Genomic DNA, 15,568 nt, shown 5'->3' with positions numbered 1-15,568 from the left:
CCTTTCTATGGAGTTTTTCCTAGCCACCGTGCTTCTACACCTGCATTGCTTGCTGTTTGGGGTTTTAGGCTGGGTTTCTGTACAGCACTTTGAGATATCAGCTGATGTAAGAAGGGCTATATAAATACATTTGATTTGATTTGACCTACTGCGCTGCCCAATCGGATAGCTCAAATCACCGTGGCTACAGAGCTTCCATGACCCTGGCTACAGCCAAGTTTAATAGGCTACTAACCTACGTAAGATTGAATAACTTTTAAAACCATGACCACAGAGAGACTGTCAACAAATACGGCAAAGAGCTGCTGTTTTTATGAGTGAGTTCATGTTTAAGTTTATATTCAGCACTGTTACTGTTTTCATTCAACACTATTACAAAATGCGCTTCTCCGCTGGGACTCAGCTGCAATGAATGAGTAGCCAAGTATCGATAGCCCTGCGTTTTGTTATTATTAGCAGTTCTTCGTGTTGATTTTAATATTAAGGAATATGTAACTTTCTCTGGTCGTAGGAACAACATGAATTTGTTTATGAGGCAGATGCGGTGCGACTCGAGTTTCGCCATTAGGTGGAAGACTGTGTCCCCTCTCTCTGTTCAGTCTCACCGGAGGAAAGGAAGAAGAGAGCAGGGACCGTGAGAGGGGTTGGGAAAAATCTTTTGAATGGTCATCCAAGTCGGAATTCCAAGTCGGAAACTCAGGCATCTTTTTAGAGCTCTGACTTTTCGACCTGAAGATCACCGACGTCGTGATTTGACCTTGTTGACCATCAGATGAAGGTACCATCAGGCCAGTAAAATAAAAAAGCAAATTATTTCAATTCATGCTCTACAGTGCCTCAAAAGTGCTAAACCAACTGATCTATTTTGTTATCAAACCTCAAGTTTTGAAATATAATATGGTCTGATTAACAATATTGGCAGGCCAATCATATAGCAGATATGCTGTGATAATGTATTAGGCCAACTGCCCAAACCTCATTCCTACAAAACTGTTTGTGTCAGGTTAATGTAAAAAAAATAATAATAATGTGAGCAGTAGATCTCAGCTTGCTTTTTGACTGCGAAAGGGATCTTGACTCAGAAAAGGTTGGTGACCACTGCTTGTCATTGCAGATGCTGCCAAATCTTCAAAAGATGCAGTTGGGGTTTTTGGGCATGTGCAAAAGCTCTTCACCTTCTTTTCAGCTGGCACACAAAGATGGAGTGTTTTGAAGAAACACGTGAACATAACTGTGAAATCATGGAGTGACACAAGATGGGAGAGTAGGCTCCAAAGTGTTCATGCAATCAGGTATCAGGCTTCTGAGGTTCGGGAGGCATTATTGGAAGCCAGACAGACGATCAATGATCCTGTGGCCAAAGTGGAGGCACAAGCATTTGCAGAGGATGTTGGGTCCTACCGCTTCTTGATTTGCTGTGTTGTATGGTGTGAGATACTGACAATGACAAACAAGGTAAAGAAGCTCCTTCAATCCGCCTCAATGCAGTTGGATATCGCAGTGAATTTAATCTCAAATGCAAAGGCCTCCCTCACTACATACCAGGAAACTGGATGCTCTGAGGCCAAGACTACAGCCAAAAGCATTTGTGAAGAAATTAATGTGAAGGCTGTTCTGAAAGAGAAGACTGAAAAACAGCAAGAGGCACTTAAGCTATGAGGCTCCAGATGAACCAGTTACTGATGCACTGAAAAACCTTGAAGTCAACTACTTCAACATTGTGGTCGACTCTGCTGTGACATCCATGGATGAGAGATTTGAAACACTCAACAAGGTGAAAACCAAATATGGAGTGCTGCTGAACTTCAGCACTGCCTCTCAGATGTCCAGTGAATATTTAAAGGCTCACTGCATGGAAGTTGAAAACACTCTAACCTTCAGAGATGACTGTAACATCAGTGGAAGGGATCTGGCACACAAGATTCAGAATTGACCTGATCTGCTTTTTTCTCTGTGAGAAAAACCTGGAGGAACTCTATCCTAACCTTTTGGATAGCCCTAAGAATTGCAGTCACTCTACCAGTAACAGTAGCATCGGTAGAGAGGAGCTTTTCAAAATTATGCTACCTAAAGTCTTCCATGTCACAGGAACGTGTGAGTGGTCTGGCCATCATTTAATTTTTTAAATGTTTTATTTCACCTCTTATTTAACCAGGTAGGCTAGTTGAGAAAACGTTATCATTTGCAACTGCGACCTGGCCAAGATAAAGAAAGGCAGTTCGACACATACAACAACACAGAGTTACACATGGAATAAACAAACCTACAATCAATAATACAGTAGAAAAAGTCTACAGTGGGGGAAAAAAGTATTTGATCCCCTGCTGATTTTGTACGTTTGCCCACTTACAAAGAAATGATCAGTGTATAATTTTAATAGTAGCTTTATTTGAACAGTGAGAGACAGAATAACAACAAAAAAATCCAGAAAAACGCATGTCAAAAATGTTATAAAATGATTTGCATTTTAGTAAGGGAAATAAGTATTTGACACCTCTGCAAAACATGACTTAGTACTTGGTGGCAAAACCCTTGTTGGCAATCACAGAGGTCAGACGTTTCTTGTAGTTGGCCACCAGGTTTGCACACATCTCAGGAGGGATTTTGTCCCACTCCTCTTTGCAGGTCTTCTCCAAGTCATTAAGATTTCGAGGCTGATGTTTGGCAACTCGAACCTTCAGCTCCCTCCACAGATTTTCTATGGGATTAAGGTCTGGAGACTGGCTAGGCCACTCCAGGACCAACTTCTTCAGCCTACCATCCCGTTAGCGGGATCATTTTCCAGCGAAAACTCCTAGCGACATTAGCATAACGAAATTCAATATTTTTTTTTTTTCAAATATAGGGCTGTCTCATATCGTTTTATAGATACACCTCTCTTGAATCGACCCTCGTTGTCCGATTTCAAAAAGGTTTTACAGGAAAAGCACAATATTAGATTATGTTAGAGGAGTACATTGTAAAAGTCGCATCATATGAATTTTCCGAGCAAGCACACCCATCACATATAACCAAAAAACAGCTAAATGCAGCACTAACCTTTTACAAACTTCATCAGATGACACACCTAGGACATCATGTTACACACAGCATGCAATCTTTTGTTCAATAAAGGTCATATTTCTATATAAAAACAGCATTTTACATCGGCACCTGAGGTTGACTAACTATTTTCCCATATAATGCGTCCCGGGAAACAGTGCTACAATTTTATAAATTACTATTCGAAAACGATTTTTTTAATATATATTGTCAATCTAAGATTTATAGATGAATATCTCTTGAAAACACCTGTCAAAACAGATTTTAAATTAACTTTACAGGGTAATCACACTTTGAGATCAAATGGGATGCGATACCCAGAAATTGAGCTCGAAAACCTAGCTCGGCGCCATCTTTGAACATTTGAGCAAGTAACATCTGATATTGTATAATATCGCCAATAATCCCTCACCTTTAGTTGTCTTCATCAGAAAACACTTCCCGATGTCCCAGGTCCATGACAAATGTATTTTCGGTCGAAAAAGTCCATGCTTTATGTTCCATTAGCTTCCTGTCGTTAGCGCGTCCTAAGGCTGTAATCAAATGTTGTTCCGTGCGCGGCACCTGTCTAATGCAAAATGACTGTTTACGGTTAGTTAGGTTCGTTCAAACATGTCAAACGTTGTATAAAATAATCGTCAGGGCCTGTTTCAACAAGAGAGCCAATCAGATTCGAGTGGGACGATGTCATTGTGTTTCAAAAGGCTTCCAAAGGTGGGGGCAGACACGGCCGCCGACGTCACAATGCTCATGGCCCTACTACTCTGACCAATTGCCACATCGTCTCTTTCACTGAGTTTCTACCGCAGAACCCTCAAAACACTTTGTAAAGACTGGGGACATCTAGTGGAAGCACTGGAAAGTGCTCAATTTTCATTTTTTTACGTTGTGATTTATAGGTAAGGCTGTGAAGTCGAGTCCACAATTCAGATTTCCACTTCCTGGTTCAATCGGTCTCGGGGTTTTGACTGCCATACGAGTTCTGTTATACTCACAGACACCATTCAAACAGTTTTAGAAAATTTAGGGTGTTTTCTATCCATATAAAATAAGTATATGCATGTCTTAGCTTCTGACTTTGATTAGTAGGCCGTTGAAAATGGGAACGATTTTTTTCCAAAATGCGCTGTGGCGCCCCCTATCCTAGGGTAAATCCAACAGGTTAATGTGCTTCTTCTTGAGCCACTCCTTTGTTGCCTTGGCCGTGTGTTTTGGGTCATTGTCATGCTGGAATACCCATCCACGACCCATTTTCAATGCCCTGGCTGAGGGAAGGAGGTTCTCACCCAAGATTTGACGGTACATGGCCCCGTCCATCGTCCCTTTGATGCGGTGAAGTTGTCCTGTCCCCTTAGCAGAAAAACACCCCCAAAGCATAATGTTTCCACCTCCATGTTTGACGGTGGAGATGGTGTTCTTGGGGTCATAGGCAGCATTCCTCCTCCTCCAAACATGGCGAGTTGAGTTGATGTCAAAGAGCTCCATTTTGGTCTCATCTGACCACAACACGTTCACCCAGGTGTCCTCTGAGTCATTCAGATGTTCATTGGCAAACTTCCGACGGGCATGTTTATGTATTCTTGAGCAGGGGGACCTTGCGGGCGCTGCAGGATTTCAGTCCTTCACGGCGTAGTGTGTTACCAATTGTTTTCTTGGTAACTATGGTCCCAGCTGCCTTGAGATCATTGACAAAATCCTCCCGTGTAGTTCTGGGCTGATTCCTCACCGTTCTCATGATCATTGCAACTCCACGAGGTGAGATCTTGCATGGAGCCCCAGGCCGAGGAAGATTGACAGTTCTTTTGTGTTTCTTCCATTTGCGAATAATCACACCAAATGTTGTCACCTTCTCACCAAGCTGCTTGGCGATGGTCTTGTAGCCCATTCCAGCCTTGTGTAGTTCTACAATCTTGTCCCTGACATCCTTGGAGAGATCTTTGGTCTTGGCCATGGTGGAGAGTTTGGAATATGATTGATTGCTTCTGTGGACAGGTGTCTTTTTTACAGGTAACCAGCTGCGGTTAGGAGCACTCCCTTTAAGAGTGTGCTCCTAATCTCAGCTCGTTACCTGTATAAAAGACACCTGGGAGCCAGAAATCTTTCTGATTGAGAGGGGGTCAAATACTTATTTCCCTCTTTAAAATGCAAATCAATTTATAACATTTCTGACATGCGTTTTTCTGGATATTTTTGTTGTTATTCTGTCTCTCACTGTTCAAATAAACCTACCATTAAAATTATAGACTGATCCTTTCTTTGTCAGTGGGCAAACGTACAAAATCAGCAGGGGATCAAATACTTTTTCCCCCCACTGCACATTGTTTTTGCGTAAATGTGAAACCCTAATAGAACAGCATGTGCAAATGAGGTAGGATAAGGGAGGTAAGGCAATAAATAGGCCATGATGGCAAAGTAATTACAATATAGCAATTAAACACTGGAATGGTAGAATGTGCAGAAGATGAATGTGCAAGTAGAGATACTGGGGTGCAAAGGAGCAAGATAAATAAATAAATACAGTATGGGGATGAGGTAGTTGGATGGGCTATTTACATAAATCATGACGTGGGGAAACACATGTCCTATGATATCATAGATGATTTTGCCTCAAGAAAGTGTAGAAGAGGAATATTTTGATGCTAAGATTTTAATTCAAACATTAAAATGTTTACACACTTAGTAACATTTAACATTGTATGGCAGAAGTGAACTTGTGTAATTGACTGCTTAACTATGTGACATACTTTCTCAATTTCTTCCAGACAGTCCAGATAGACTGGTGCTGATGCTGAAAATGCCCAGGCTGTAGAGGAAACCAAAGTTAATCGCACAGCTGTATAGGTTTTATTTTACTATTCTGAGACATATAGCTGCAGCCATAGCCTATAGGCGTATGTTTACATTGTATAGACAAAGCTAATCACACAGCTGTATAGGTTTTATTTCACTATTTTAAGATGTATAGCTGCAGCCATAGCCTATAGGCGTATGTTTACATTGTATAGACAAAGCTAAAATGTATAATATTGTGAGGACTGGACTAATTACCAGGCAGCAGAGCCAAAGCTCAGTGTTATATTTTATTATTTTCTACAATTTCCTATTTATGTTAATATTCACTTATCTTAAGATTCTATCAAATATTCTATTCAATAAATATTGTTTGTTTATACCTCATTCTGTTCTGTATAGGTCTACTTATTCTTAGACCGACAGATGGAGCAAACTGATTTAAAGGAGGAAGGATTGTAGTGGGAGCACTGGTGTGACTGTGTGGCAATGGTTTACATGGCTCATGGGTCAGGTACGAGGGCCCCTTAGCAGAATTTTGCTTAGGTCAGGACCGGCTCTGGCCAGAGCTTACCCATGATGTTGCACAACAATGTAAGTGAATAAGGCATCATTTTTGTCAAAGTATGATATATTGCCAAATCCAAATGTGTGACTTCAGATGTTTCCATGACTCTTATGTGTCTTTTGCTATGAGATGACATTTTCAGCCTACTGCACATTTTGTTTCAGGTTGGGTTTTATTTCAATGTTACCACCCACCAAAATGGCAATGTTTATTATTCCGAACCTCTTGCTGCAAAGTTCTCTCTATTTTTAATTTATTTAACTAGGCTTGTCAGTTAAGAACAAATTCTTATTTTCAATGACAGCCTAGGAACAGTGGGTAAACTGCCTTGTTCAAAGTTTGTACCTTGTCAGCTCAGGGATTCGATCTTGCAACCTTTCAGTTGTTAGTCCAACACTCTACCCACTAGGCTATGTTGCCACCCTAAGTCACCCAAGAGGCAAGTAGCTTTTCTCTGTAGCCTACACTTTGTAGCTGTTTTATCTAGCTGAAACCAAAGTTCAAATTGGCTATATCATACAAATTCATGAAAACAAAAATTAGCTTTTTCGTTAAGGTTAGCAGTGAGGTTAGCAGGTTAGCAGTGAAGTTACTTCCCTGTAGCTCAGTTGGTAGAGCATGGTGTTTGCAACGCCAGGGTTGTGGGTTCGATTCCCATGGGGGGCCAGCACAGAAAAAAAAAAATGTATGAAATGTATGCATTCACTACTGTAAGTCGCTCTGGATAAGAGCGTCTGCTAAATGACTAAAATGTAAATGTAATGTAGGTTGAACATTTCAGGAATAGAAAAATGTAGAAATAAAATGGGTTTATGACTTGTGGCTGTGTTAACTAGTGATGACCTTACACCTTGCCATGTAGCAAATTAAAATAGGGGGTGCAAAATAATGTTTTTGCACCTCCCCTTTTTTAATTTGTCAAATTTCAATTATTTTGTAGCTAGTCTGCATAAAACAAAGATGACCATTTTATAAATTATGCATTTTAGAACCCCACTCCCCACATCACCCAAAGATGAATGGTTTTGACTACTAACGTTTAGGCAAATTCGTTTTGCATGGCCCGGGTGTGCAGGGTTTGCTCATTTTCGACCATTCCATTTATCTTAATGAGAAAACCATGCAAAACGAAATTGTGCATTGCTTCAATACACGCTTCAAACCATTCAATCGGCTATCCATATTACCAGAGCTTATATTTTTTCTATTTCTATGGCGGATTCGCAGCCTCAATTTAGAAAATTCATTGATATATAGCTGCGCAATTTATATAATGCATTGATATATAGCTGCGCAATTTAGATAATGCATTGCCTTCAGAAAATATTCACACCCCTTGAACTTTTACCACATTTTGTTGTGTTACAGCCTGAATTTAAAATTAATTGCATTTAGATTTTGTGTCACTGGCCTACACACAATACCCCCATAATGTCAAAGTGGAATTTTGTTTCAAGACATTTTTACAAATTAATTAAAATCTGAAATGTATTGAGTCAATAAGTATACAAGCCTAAAAATGTTAAGGTTTAAAAATGTCCTTAACAAGTCACATAATAAGCTGCATGGACTCTGTGGGCAATTATAATGTTTAACATGATTTTTTAATGACTACCTCATCTCGGTAAACCCACACATCTGTAAGGTACCTCAGTCGAGCAGTGAATTTCAAACACAGATTCAACCACAAAGACCAGGAAGGTTTACCAATGCCTCGCAAAGAAGGGCACCAATTGGTAGATGGGGAAAACAATTCTAAAAGCACACAATGAATATACCTTTTAGCATGGTAAAGTTAATAATTCCACTTTGGGTGGTGTATCAATACACCCAATCACCACAAAGATGTGGAATAAGTCAAGGGGTATGAATACTTTCTGAAATGAATAGAGAGAACAAAGAATATAGCTATTTGATCATGTTTGTGTGCATGTCCAATATTAATGACATCTGGAATCCAACATGGTTTCACTGGAATTATCAAACGACAAGTCAGACAAACGTCAACCCTCAACATGTCAACAGCTCGTATACGCACAGTTTAGCTGAGACTCATCTCTTGACAGGTAGGCTGATAGGTGAAAATAATTATTTACGAAAAAGACTAACACCTAATTATCTTAACTGAAATGTCCTCACATAACTTTCATTAGCTGGCTAAGGTTAGCATGCTAGGTAGTTACACTGACAGCTGTCAGTCAGTGGCCTAATTGTTGTTCTTTCTCGGAAACATGTGGAAATCACCACCACATTCCCACCCCAAATTGCTGAATAGCAGCCTGAGTCAGTCTTTGAGGTGGAACATAAACAAGAATTTCAGTTCTAGGACAGGAATTACATCATCAGCAATCTAGTTGATACCGGTAAAGTTTTTTCTTTCAGTTTTGCTTCTCTCATGGAGTGAGGACATTTAGGAACCAGGGGATATTTCCAAATGACAGCAGTTTGACTGGTTTTATGGAAATTAAAAGCTGTGAAAATAATCCAACATGTTTCTAAAAATATTTCAGTTAATCTTGGATGCATATATTATGTGGTTGAAAATGAAATATTGTCAGCTTTTATGTCACAAAGAAATTGCACGTTGAGGCTACACAACAGGTCCCTAAGCACGCATTCGCATTCTCTCATACTTCTCCACTCCTGTTCCTGAGACAAAATTGACATTTGGTCTATCATTTTACTGCGAGGGACACTTAATTCTGCAGGGGTTAATATTATAATAGGCTACATGTGAGGCCTACAGTCAGATTCCAGACATGAGTTACTATTACAACCATTAGGCTACTTCAATTCCGGCATCCATACAGTGCCATTTGATAAATGTTTCAAGTTTTAATATCACATGAACAAGTAAAGTGAAATGCGAAGAGACATTACTTACAAAACACCAAAACGTGTTATGAATGACATTTGGTGATTGTCATTCATTAGGACCTCAAATGTCTTGAATGATGCGTACATTGCTGTCCACGCGTCTCGATCTCGGCCACTCATCTCTGCAATGGCTACATTTTAGTGTTATCATAGAACCACACCGCATTTTGGAGCGTATTCCACAAGTTTTCATGTCTATTCGCAAATTTTTCATGCGACTCAAATGCAGCAAAGATAAATAGTTCAATATCCTACCGTTCTCTAGGAATCTATTCATTAATTATTGTGATAGGCTCATGTTTTACTAGTACCCCACTATTACCCCACTATTTATTTTGCTGGCACTCCGTACCAGACCGTTCTAGCTTACTTTGAACCGAGTTGAATACTTATTGTTTTCATGCATCAAAATGTAGGTTTACATCACCTAAATGTACAGCATTATTCTAAAATCAAAACAGCCATATTATGAAAAAAAACAAGCCAACTTAATTTAGAATAGGGCACATGTCTCTCAGAGAATAGGAAATTAAATATGTATTTCAAATCATTAAAATCTTTAATTTACTATAAGTCCCCCTCCATAACTTATTTGGACAAGCAGACATTACAGAACTGAACATCAATCCAATTATATACACCCTAACCAAAACTACAAGTGACTCAAAACAGCACCACTACAACTTGTGACTCGCCTTCAATCAAATGCTGCCACTTTCATTGATAGTTTAGACCTGTGGCCCTATCCGGTGACATCCTTTGGGACAGACTGTGATTAGATTGCCAAGACCACCTGTGGTGGGCAAGAGTACATAATGCCCATTACGCAGCTAATTCTGGATATACCGAGTAGCATAGATAAGAATACTTGCTAGAAGCAACACAACAAGGAGTCCTGCCATTTTTAATGGTGCACTCAACCGTAAAAAAGAGAGAGTTCAGGATTGTGGCAATGAAGCCCTTTATCTTCTTCCAAAGAGTCAGATGAACTCGTGGATACCATTTTTATGTCTCTGTGTTCGGTACAAAGGAAGTTAGAGGTAGTTTTGCAAGCCAATGCTAACTAGCGTTAGCGCAATGACTGGAAGTCTGTAGGAACAGTTATTGCTACTTAGCAATTGTGCTAATGCTAGTTAGCAACTTTCTTCAAACTGCATGCAGAGACATAAAAATAGTGTCCACAACCCACTGGGCACAGACGTCAATTCAATGTCTATTTCACGTTGGTTCAACGTCATTTCATTGAAATGGGAAGTTAAGATAAAGAGCTTCATTGCCAAAATCCTGAACTCTGCCTTTAACAACTTGTTAAACATTCATTAACAACAATTAACATTCCAAATAAATCTGATCACAGCAGATACAATCATGAAACTTGTATAGGCAAGTTGTGAACACGAAGGGACATATCACACATTATTTGATATGGACAATAATTTCAATACTAGGCGTAAACGGTCCCTTGGAAGTGAAATGTATTATTTAACCATGGCCATTACAAGAGTAGTGATTTGACCCTGAAGAACTTGCTTGAATTTGGCAAGAATTTTGTTTTGTGATCCCTTGAGTATAGGATCTTCTAAAAGTATGTTTTCTTTTTAAGTCTTTTTGAAGAAATTAATATTGATATGGACATAGAATAAAAACAATGCTGTTAGATCAAATAAATTATTATTTGCATTTTGCTTTACTAATTAGTACAAAAGAGAAAGTTGAAAATAATCAACTCTAGTACGTTAGCGTTTGTCCTTAAAGAGCCGGTCACACACATCAGCTTACCTTGAATGAACTGTGCACCAATGTTTCATCCAAATCAATCACCACACAGATCTTCCCTGTGTCTTTTGACTTGATTTGAGGGAGCAAAGGTTTTGCTGGGACCTGAAAGCAAATAGGTAAATGTTAGGTTAATGAGCCAAATGATGACATCAAATTCATTGATGCAATTAGATTATTTTGTAATGTTTGTGCTCTAAAGCAAATCAAGACAACACTGACATGATGCAAAAACCATTAAAAAGTGTGCATGTGGGTCATGAATTAAACTTAAAACATTACTTCATGAAATTGTAGTGAGAAAACACACTGATAAAAGGTTTGCTTGTGATGTTGAGAGAAATGAGTTATAGAGGAATGTGTCCATAGGGGGGCATAAGACAGCAATTTCCAAACAGCTGGTGTTCTGTTGATGGAAGAAGTAAATGTCAATGTGACTGTGGACTCATGGGTCTGTGGGCTGACTATGAGCTAACCCTTCCCTCATCAAGTAGGCAATACTGTGAAACCGACTATACTAGCATGAGGAAATGGGATGACCAAATAAGCAGCCTATAATACTGTGTAATCAAAATTTGTTTGCCCCAGTAGAGTAAATAACCAGGTCAGGATATCATAACTTTTATAGGCTGACATTAATACCACCTGCTGTGTCAAGCAATAAGAGCCTTATGTTTAGTCATATCCTCCTCTTTTTCAGTTGTGTTGCCACAAATTTGATCCAACGCCAACACAGCCAAAGCAAAAACTGAATGGTCAATATGTAATTTTTTTTTTAAAAACAGGCCAAATACATTGACAAACACATTTTACTATTTTCTCTGTCAGATTTCAGTTTGATGCAACACCTGAAACGTTCATATATCATTTGAAATTTGAAAGCACAGCTATAATCAAATTAGGTGCATGCTATTCGAATGGATTTAAAGAAAGGTGCAAAGACCTTGAAATACCTGGTCTCTAGGCGGAACGCAGTACTCGCATTCACAGGACTCATCAGACTCATCGTCACTCAGCTCCTCCTCAGACTCTTCACTTGGTTGTTCAGAGGCCACAATCTTAAAAAATTTGTTCAACTCTGTTTTCTCATCCAGCTCACTTTTTTCAGCGGGCTCTGTTTGTTCGGCGTGATGTTCATGTGGCTCGCTGACCATGGAGTTTTTACTATGTTCAGCACCATCGAAAGGGGGGCTTGTTTTCTCAGACACCTGCTCTGAAAGGTCCTCTGACTCTGGCGGTTGGAAGTACTCTGAGACAACATTGTGTTCCTCCCAGCTCTCAGACAGATATGGTGTGTTCAGATCCTCACACAATTCAGATGACTTGTTTTGCTCATCTATCTCTTCCGAAGAGGTTGTAGAGGAATCAGTTTGATCTCCATTGAATTCAATACCATCAGGCATAGCTGGTTTGCTTCCTTCAGTGCATAATATAGTGTCTTTGGTTATAACCTCAAGTGAGTTAGGACATTCACTCTTCTCAGCACATGGAGCATCATGCTCTCCCTCCTCAGTGCATACTCCAACTTTAAAATATGTCTCAGGAGTGCTGTCATCAATTCCTTCATTAAAAATATCATCAGAGTCTTCTTCATCACAGAATCCATTAGCTTCTTGATTAACATTAGACTCATTGGCTTTGCTTTCATATTCATGGTGATCTTCATCACTTGGTTCACAGGCTTTCTCCTCAGTGCAGAGTGCACAAGCTTCCCCTTCCATGGAAAATGGTGTATGTTCACAGCCATATGCGATGCAATCTTCATCACACAGTTCATATGATCTATAAGCTTTGTCTCTAGCATATGGCTTGTATAATTCATCTTCTGCAATGCGTATTTTCTGGTCTTCTTCATCAAAAGATTTATCTTTTTCAAAGCATGGTTCATAAGTCTGATCATTTTGGCCCTCATATGTTTCGTCATCTTCAACAAGAGACACGTCAGCAGAGGATCCATGAGAAGCTTCCTCTGCACTGTGTTCGTACATGTTGTCCTCATCAACTAAGGGTCCATTGGCCTGAACCTCACCAGCTTTATCTTCAGCAATGCAATCTTTCTCAACAAAGGGCTTGTGGGCCTGAGCCTTAATAGCATTGTCTTCTGCTACAAAAGCTTCATAAACGTCAACTTCATTAGCTGAGGCTTCTTCAAAACAAGATTCACATCTTTCCTCCTCTGCAAAAGATCCAGAGGCTGATGCCTCATCATCAGCACAGTCTACATGAAATGGTCCATCCTCAGCACAAGTATCATAAGATTGATCAACTACTTCTTGACTAAAAGCTTTATTCTCATTGATTTTCTCATCTAAAGCAAGTGATTCAAGCCTTTTTTTGGCACAGAGTATATGTGTTTCTTCCTCATTCATAATGTGCACTTGAGGTTTAAGTTGTTGAAAAATCTGCTCATGAACCCCTCCCCCTTCAAAACAGGAGGTATAAGGTTGCCTTTGAGAAAAGGTACAAGTATCCTTTTTATCAAATAAGTCAAAGAATTCCTCAACAACGACTGCATCCAAGTGAGGTTTTTCTTCATCAGCTTTGCTTTCCTCACATTCTACCGCATCTGGACAATTGTCAAAAGATTCCCATATCTCTGAACAGAATTTAGCTTTATCATCACTGGATTTGTCTGGTGCTCCTTCTTCCACTAATACTTCATAGGAATCAGCTGAATCAGTTAATAGGTCTGAATTTATACTGTCATTGATGCAAAATTCTAAATAACTTGTTTCAATGGATGCGCACTCAGAGGACTTGTCTTCCTCAGAATATAATGCGTTGCTAGGCTCATAGTATTTGTTATTTATGCTTTGATGTTGACCGGGATAGCTCTCACAAGAATTACATCGCTCAGTCAGTTCACACTGTACACTTGTCTCATTTTGCTCATAGAGATTGTTTTGCAGTTCACAGTGCCCCGAGGGTATATCATATTCAGCAGATTGATGACTGCTTTGTTCAGCAAGCAAAGTTTGCTCAGTGGGTTCACAAACTTTAGAGACATGTCTACTTTCATTGGGATCAACTTGTTCAGCATAGCGTTGAGAAGGCATGTTCAAATCTGAAGAATGTATAGGTTCTAATGTTGTGCAAAACTCAGAGTCAAAAAGCCCACAGATTTCAATTTGTTGAACTGTAGGCTCAGCGGGCTTTAAATCATCATTATATGACATTGTAGTCTCATTATATTCTGTTGGATGTTCAATATGATTGTATTTTCCTGAATACTCACAAATACCAGTGCAGTGCTCAAATGATCTGATTGATTTAGTGGATTCAGAGATGTCAGGTATGAAGTCATTTATCTTACATTGCTCAAAAAACTCAGAGCTCTCAGCAGGTTCACTTGGCTCAAAAGACATACAGTGTTGATCAGAAGGCTTGCATTGTTCAGATGACTGAAAGTGTCCTGTGCAATTTTCGCAGTGTTGCCTAAATACAGAAGCTAGACAGTCATTAGCACAGTGCTCAAAGGACTTGCTGAACTCAAAGCACTCACAATGTTGAGTACATTCTTCAAATGATTTACTTAACTCGGAAGACGTACACTGATTAGTGTGCTTGTGAAGAGCTGGATAGTCCTCACAGGGCTTGTTGATCCATTGTTCAAAGCCCACAGAATGCCTATTATAATGCACAGAAGGTTTACTCTCCTCTGCATGGTCTCCATTCATGTTGTAATGATCGACACTGTGCACAGAGGTATCCATTTGTCCATTGACCTTTTGGGATTCAGTATAGTCCAAAGAGTTTTTTCTTTCGTCCACAATGATGCAGGGTTCAGCAGATTGCTCAGAAGGCTCGCTTGAATCCATGACTTCAATTAGTTCTGACACCTCACAGTGTTCAGCAGGCATGCTTTTGGCAGATGGGTCAAAAGCTTTGCTTTGACCAGAGTGCTTCTTTAGGTACACAGGGAGCTGACCTTCTCCAATAGGTTTGTAGTGTTCAGAGGTTTTAAACTCTTCCAAGCATAGAGAGAGAGAGTTGTTTTCTCAAGGGAGGTGACAGAGTCCAGAGGGCTGGCAGGTCACAGACAGCTCCTTTGGTACTAGTGGCTTGCACTGCTGGGGGTCTTCACTGAGTCCACAGCCCGCCTGAGACAGCAGCAACAGTCTTCATGTTGGCATGACAGGAGGTCACAACCACACTGAGCCTAGCACACAGGTCCCTCTCCAGGAGACCTAGCACTTTATTTGGGGCTTCAAGAGACGTGACAAATAACTCCTGGAATATCAAATCACTATAAAAAGCTGAAGTAAGGCATAAATCTTAAACTGACACACAAGAAGCGTCTTGAACACCTGATCTGTCTATAGTGAGCTAACTGCCATGTTGTTTCCCAAGAATGTGTTCAATAGAGTCTTGAACACCTGATCTGTCTGTAGTGAGCTAACTACCATGTTGTTTTCCAAGTTCAGTAGAGTCTTGGGCGGCTTTGTCATCTGCCCAAAAATTGGAATAGCCTGATATCATCTCCTGTTTAGCAGGGAATGCTGTTAAGTGATTCAC

The 15,568-nt window shown here is 39.8% G+C and overlaps 1 protein-coding gene across 5 annotated transcripts in view; it reads right to left on the bottom strand.

Annotated features, from left to right (window-relative positions):
- Positions 1 to 15,189, bottom strand: part of LOC115156199 (carboxy-terminal domain RNA polymerase II polypeptide A small phosphatase 1-like) — a 72,543-nt gene extending 57,354 nt beyond the window's left edge. For 4 of the 5 annotated variants that reach the window (XM_029703569.1, XM_029703571.1, XM_029703572.1 and 1 more), the window contains exons 1-2: positions 12,007 to 15,189; positions 11,057 to 11,158 (exon numbers count right to left, since the gene is read on the bottom strand). In XM_029703569.1, coding sequence (XP_029559429.1) covers positions 11,057 to 11,158; positions 12,007 to 14,913 — 3,009 coding nt within the window. In that variant the 5' untranslated portion in view covers positions 14,914 to 15,189. Of the gene's footprint in view, positions 1 to 11,056; positions 11,159 to 11,996 lie in introns of all 5 variants that reach the window. The other variant, XM_029703573.1, reaches the window with a different exon arrangement.
- Between the last annotated feature and the right edge of the window lie 379 nt (positions 15,190 to 15,568).

The sequence above is a fragment of the Salmo trutta genome, chromosome 20, assembly GCF_901001165.1.
Source record: "Salmo trutta chromosome 20, fSalTru1.1, whole genome shotgun sequence".
Classification (NCBI taxonomy): Eukaryota; Metazoa; Chordata; class Actinopteri; order Salmoniformes; family Salmonidae; genus Salmo; species Salmo trutta.
Note: the sequence above shows the minus strand (reverse complement) of the source record. Positions and strands in the feature narration are given on the sequence as shown.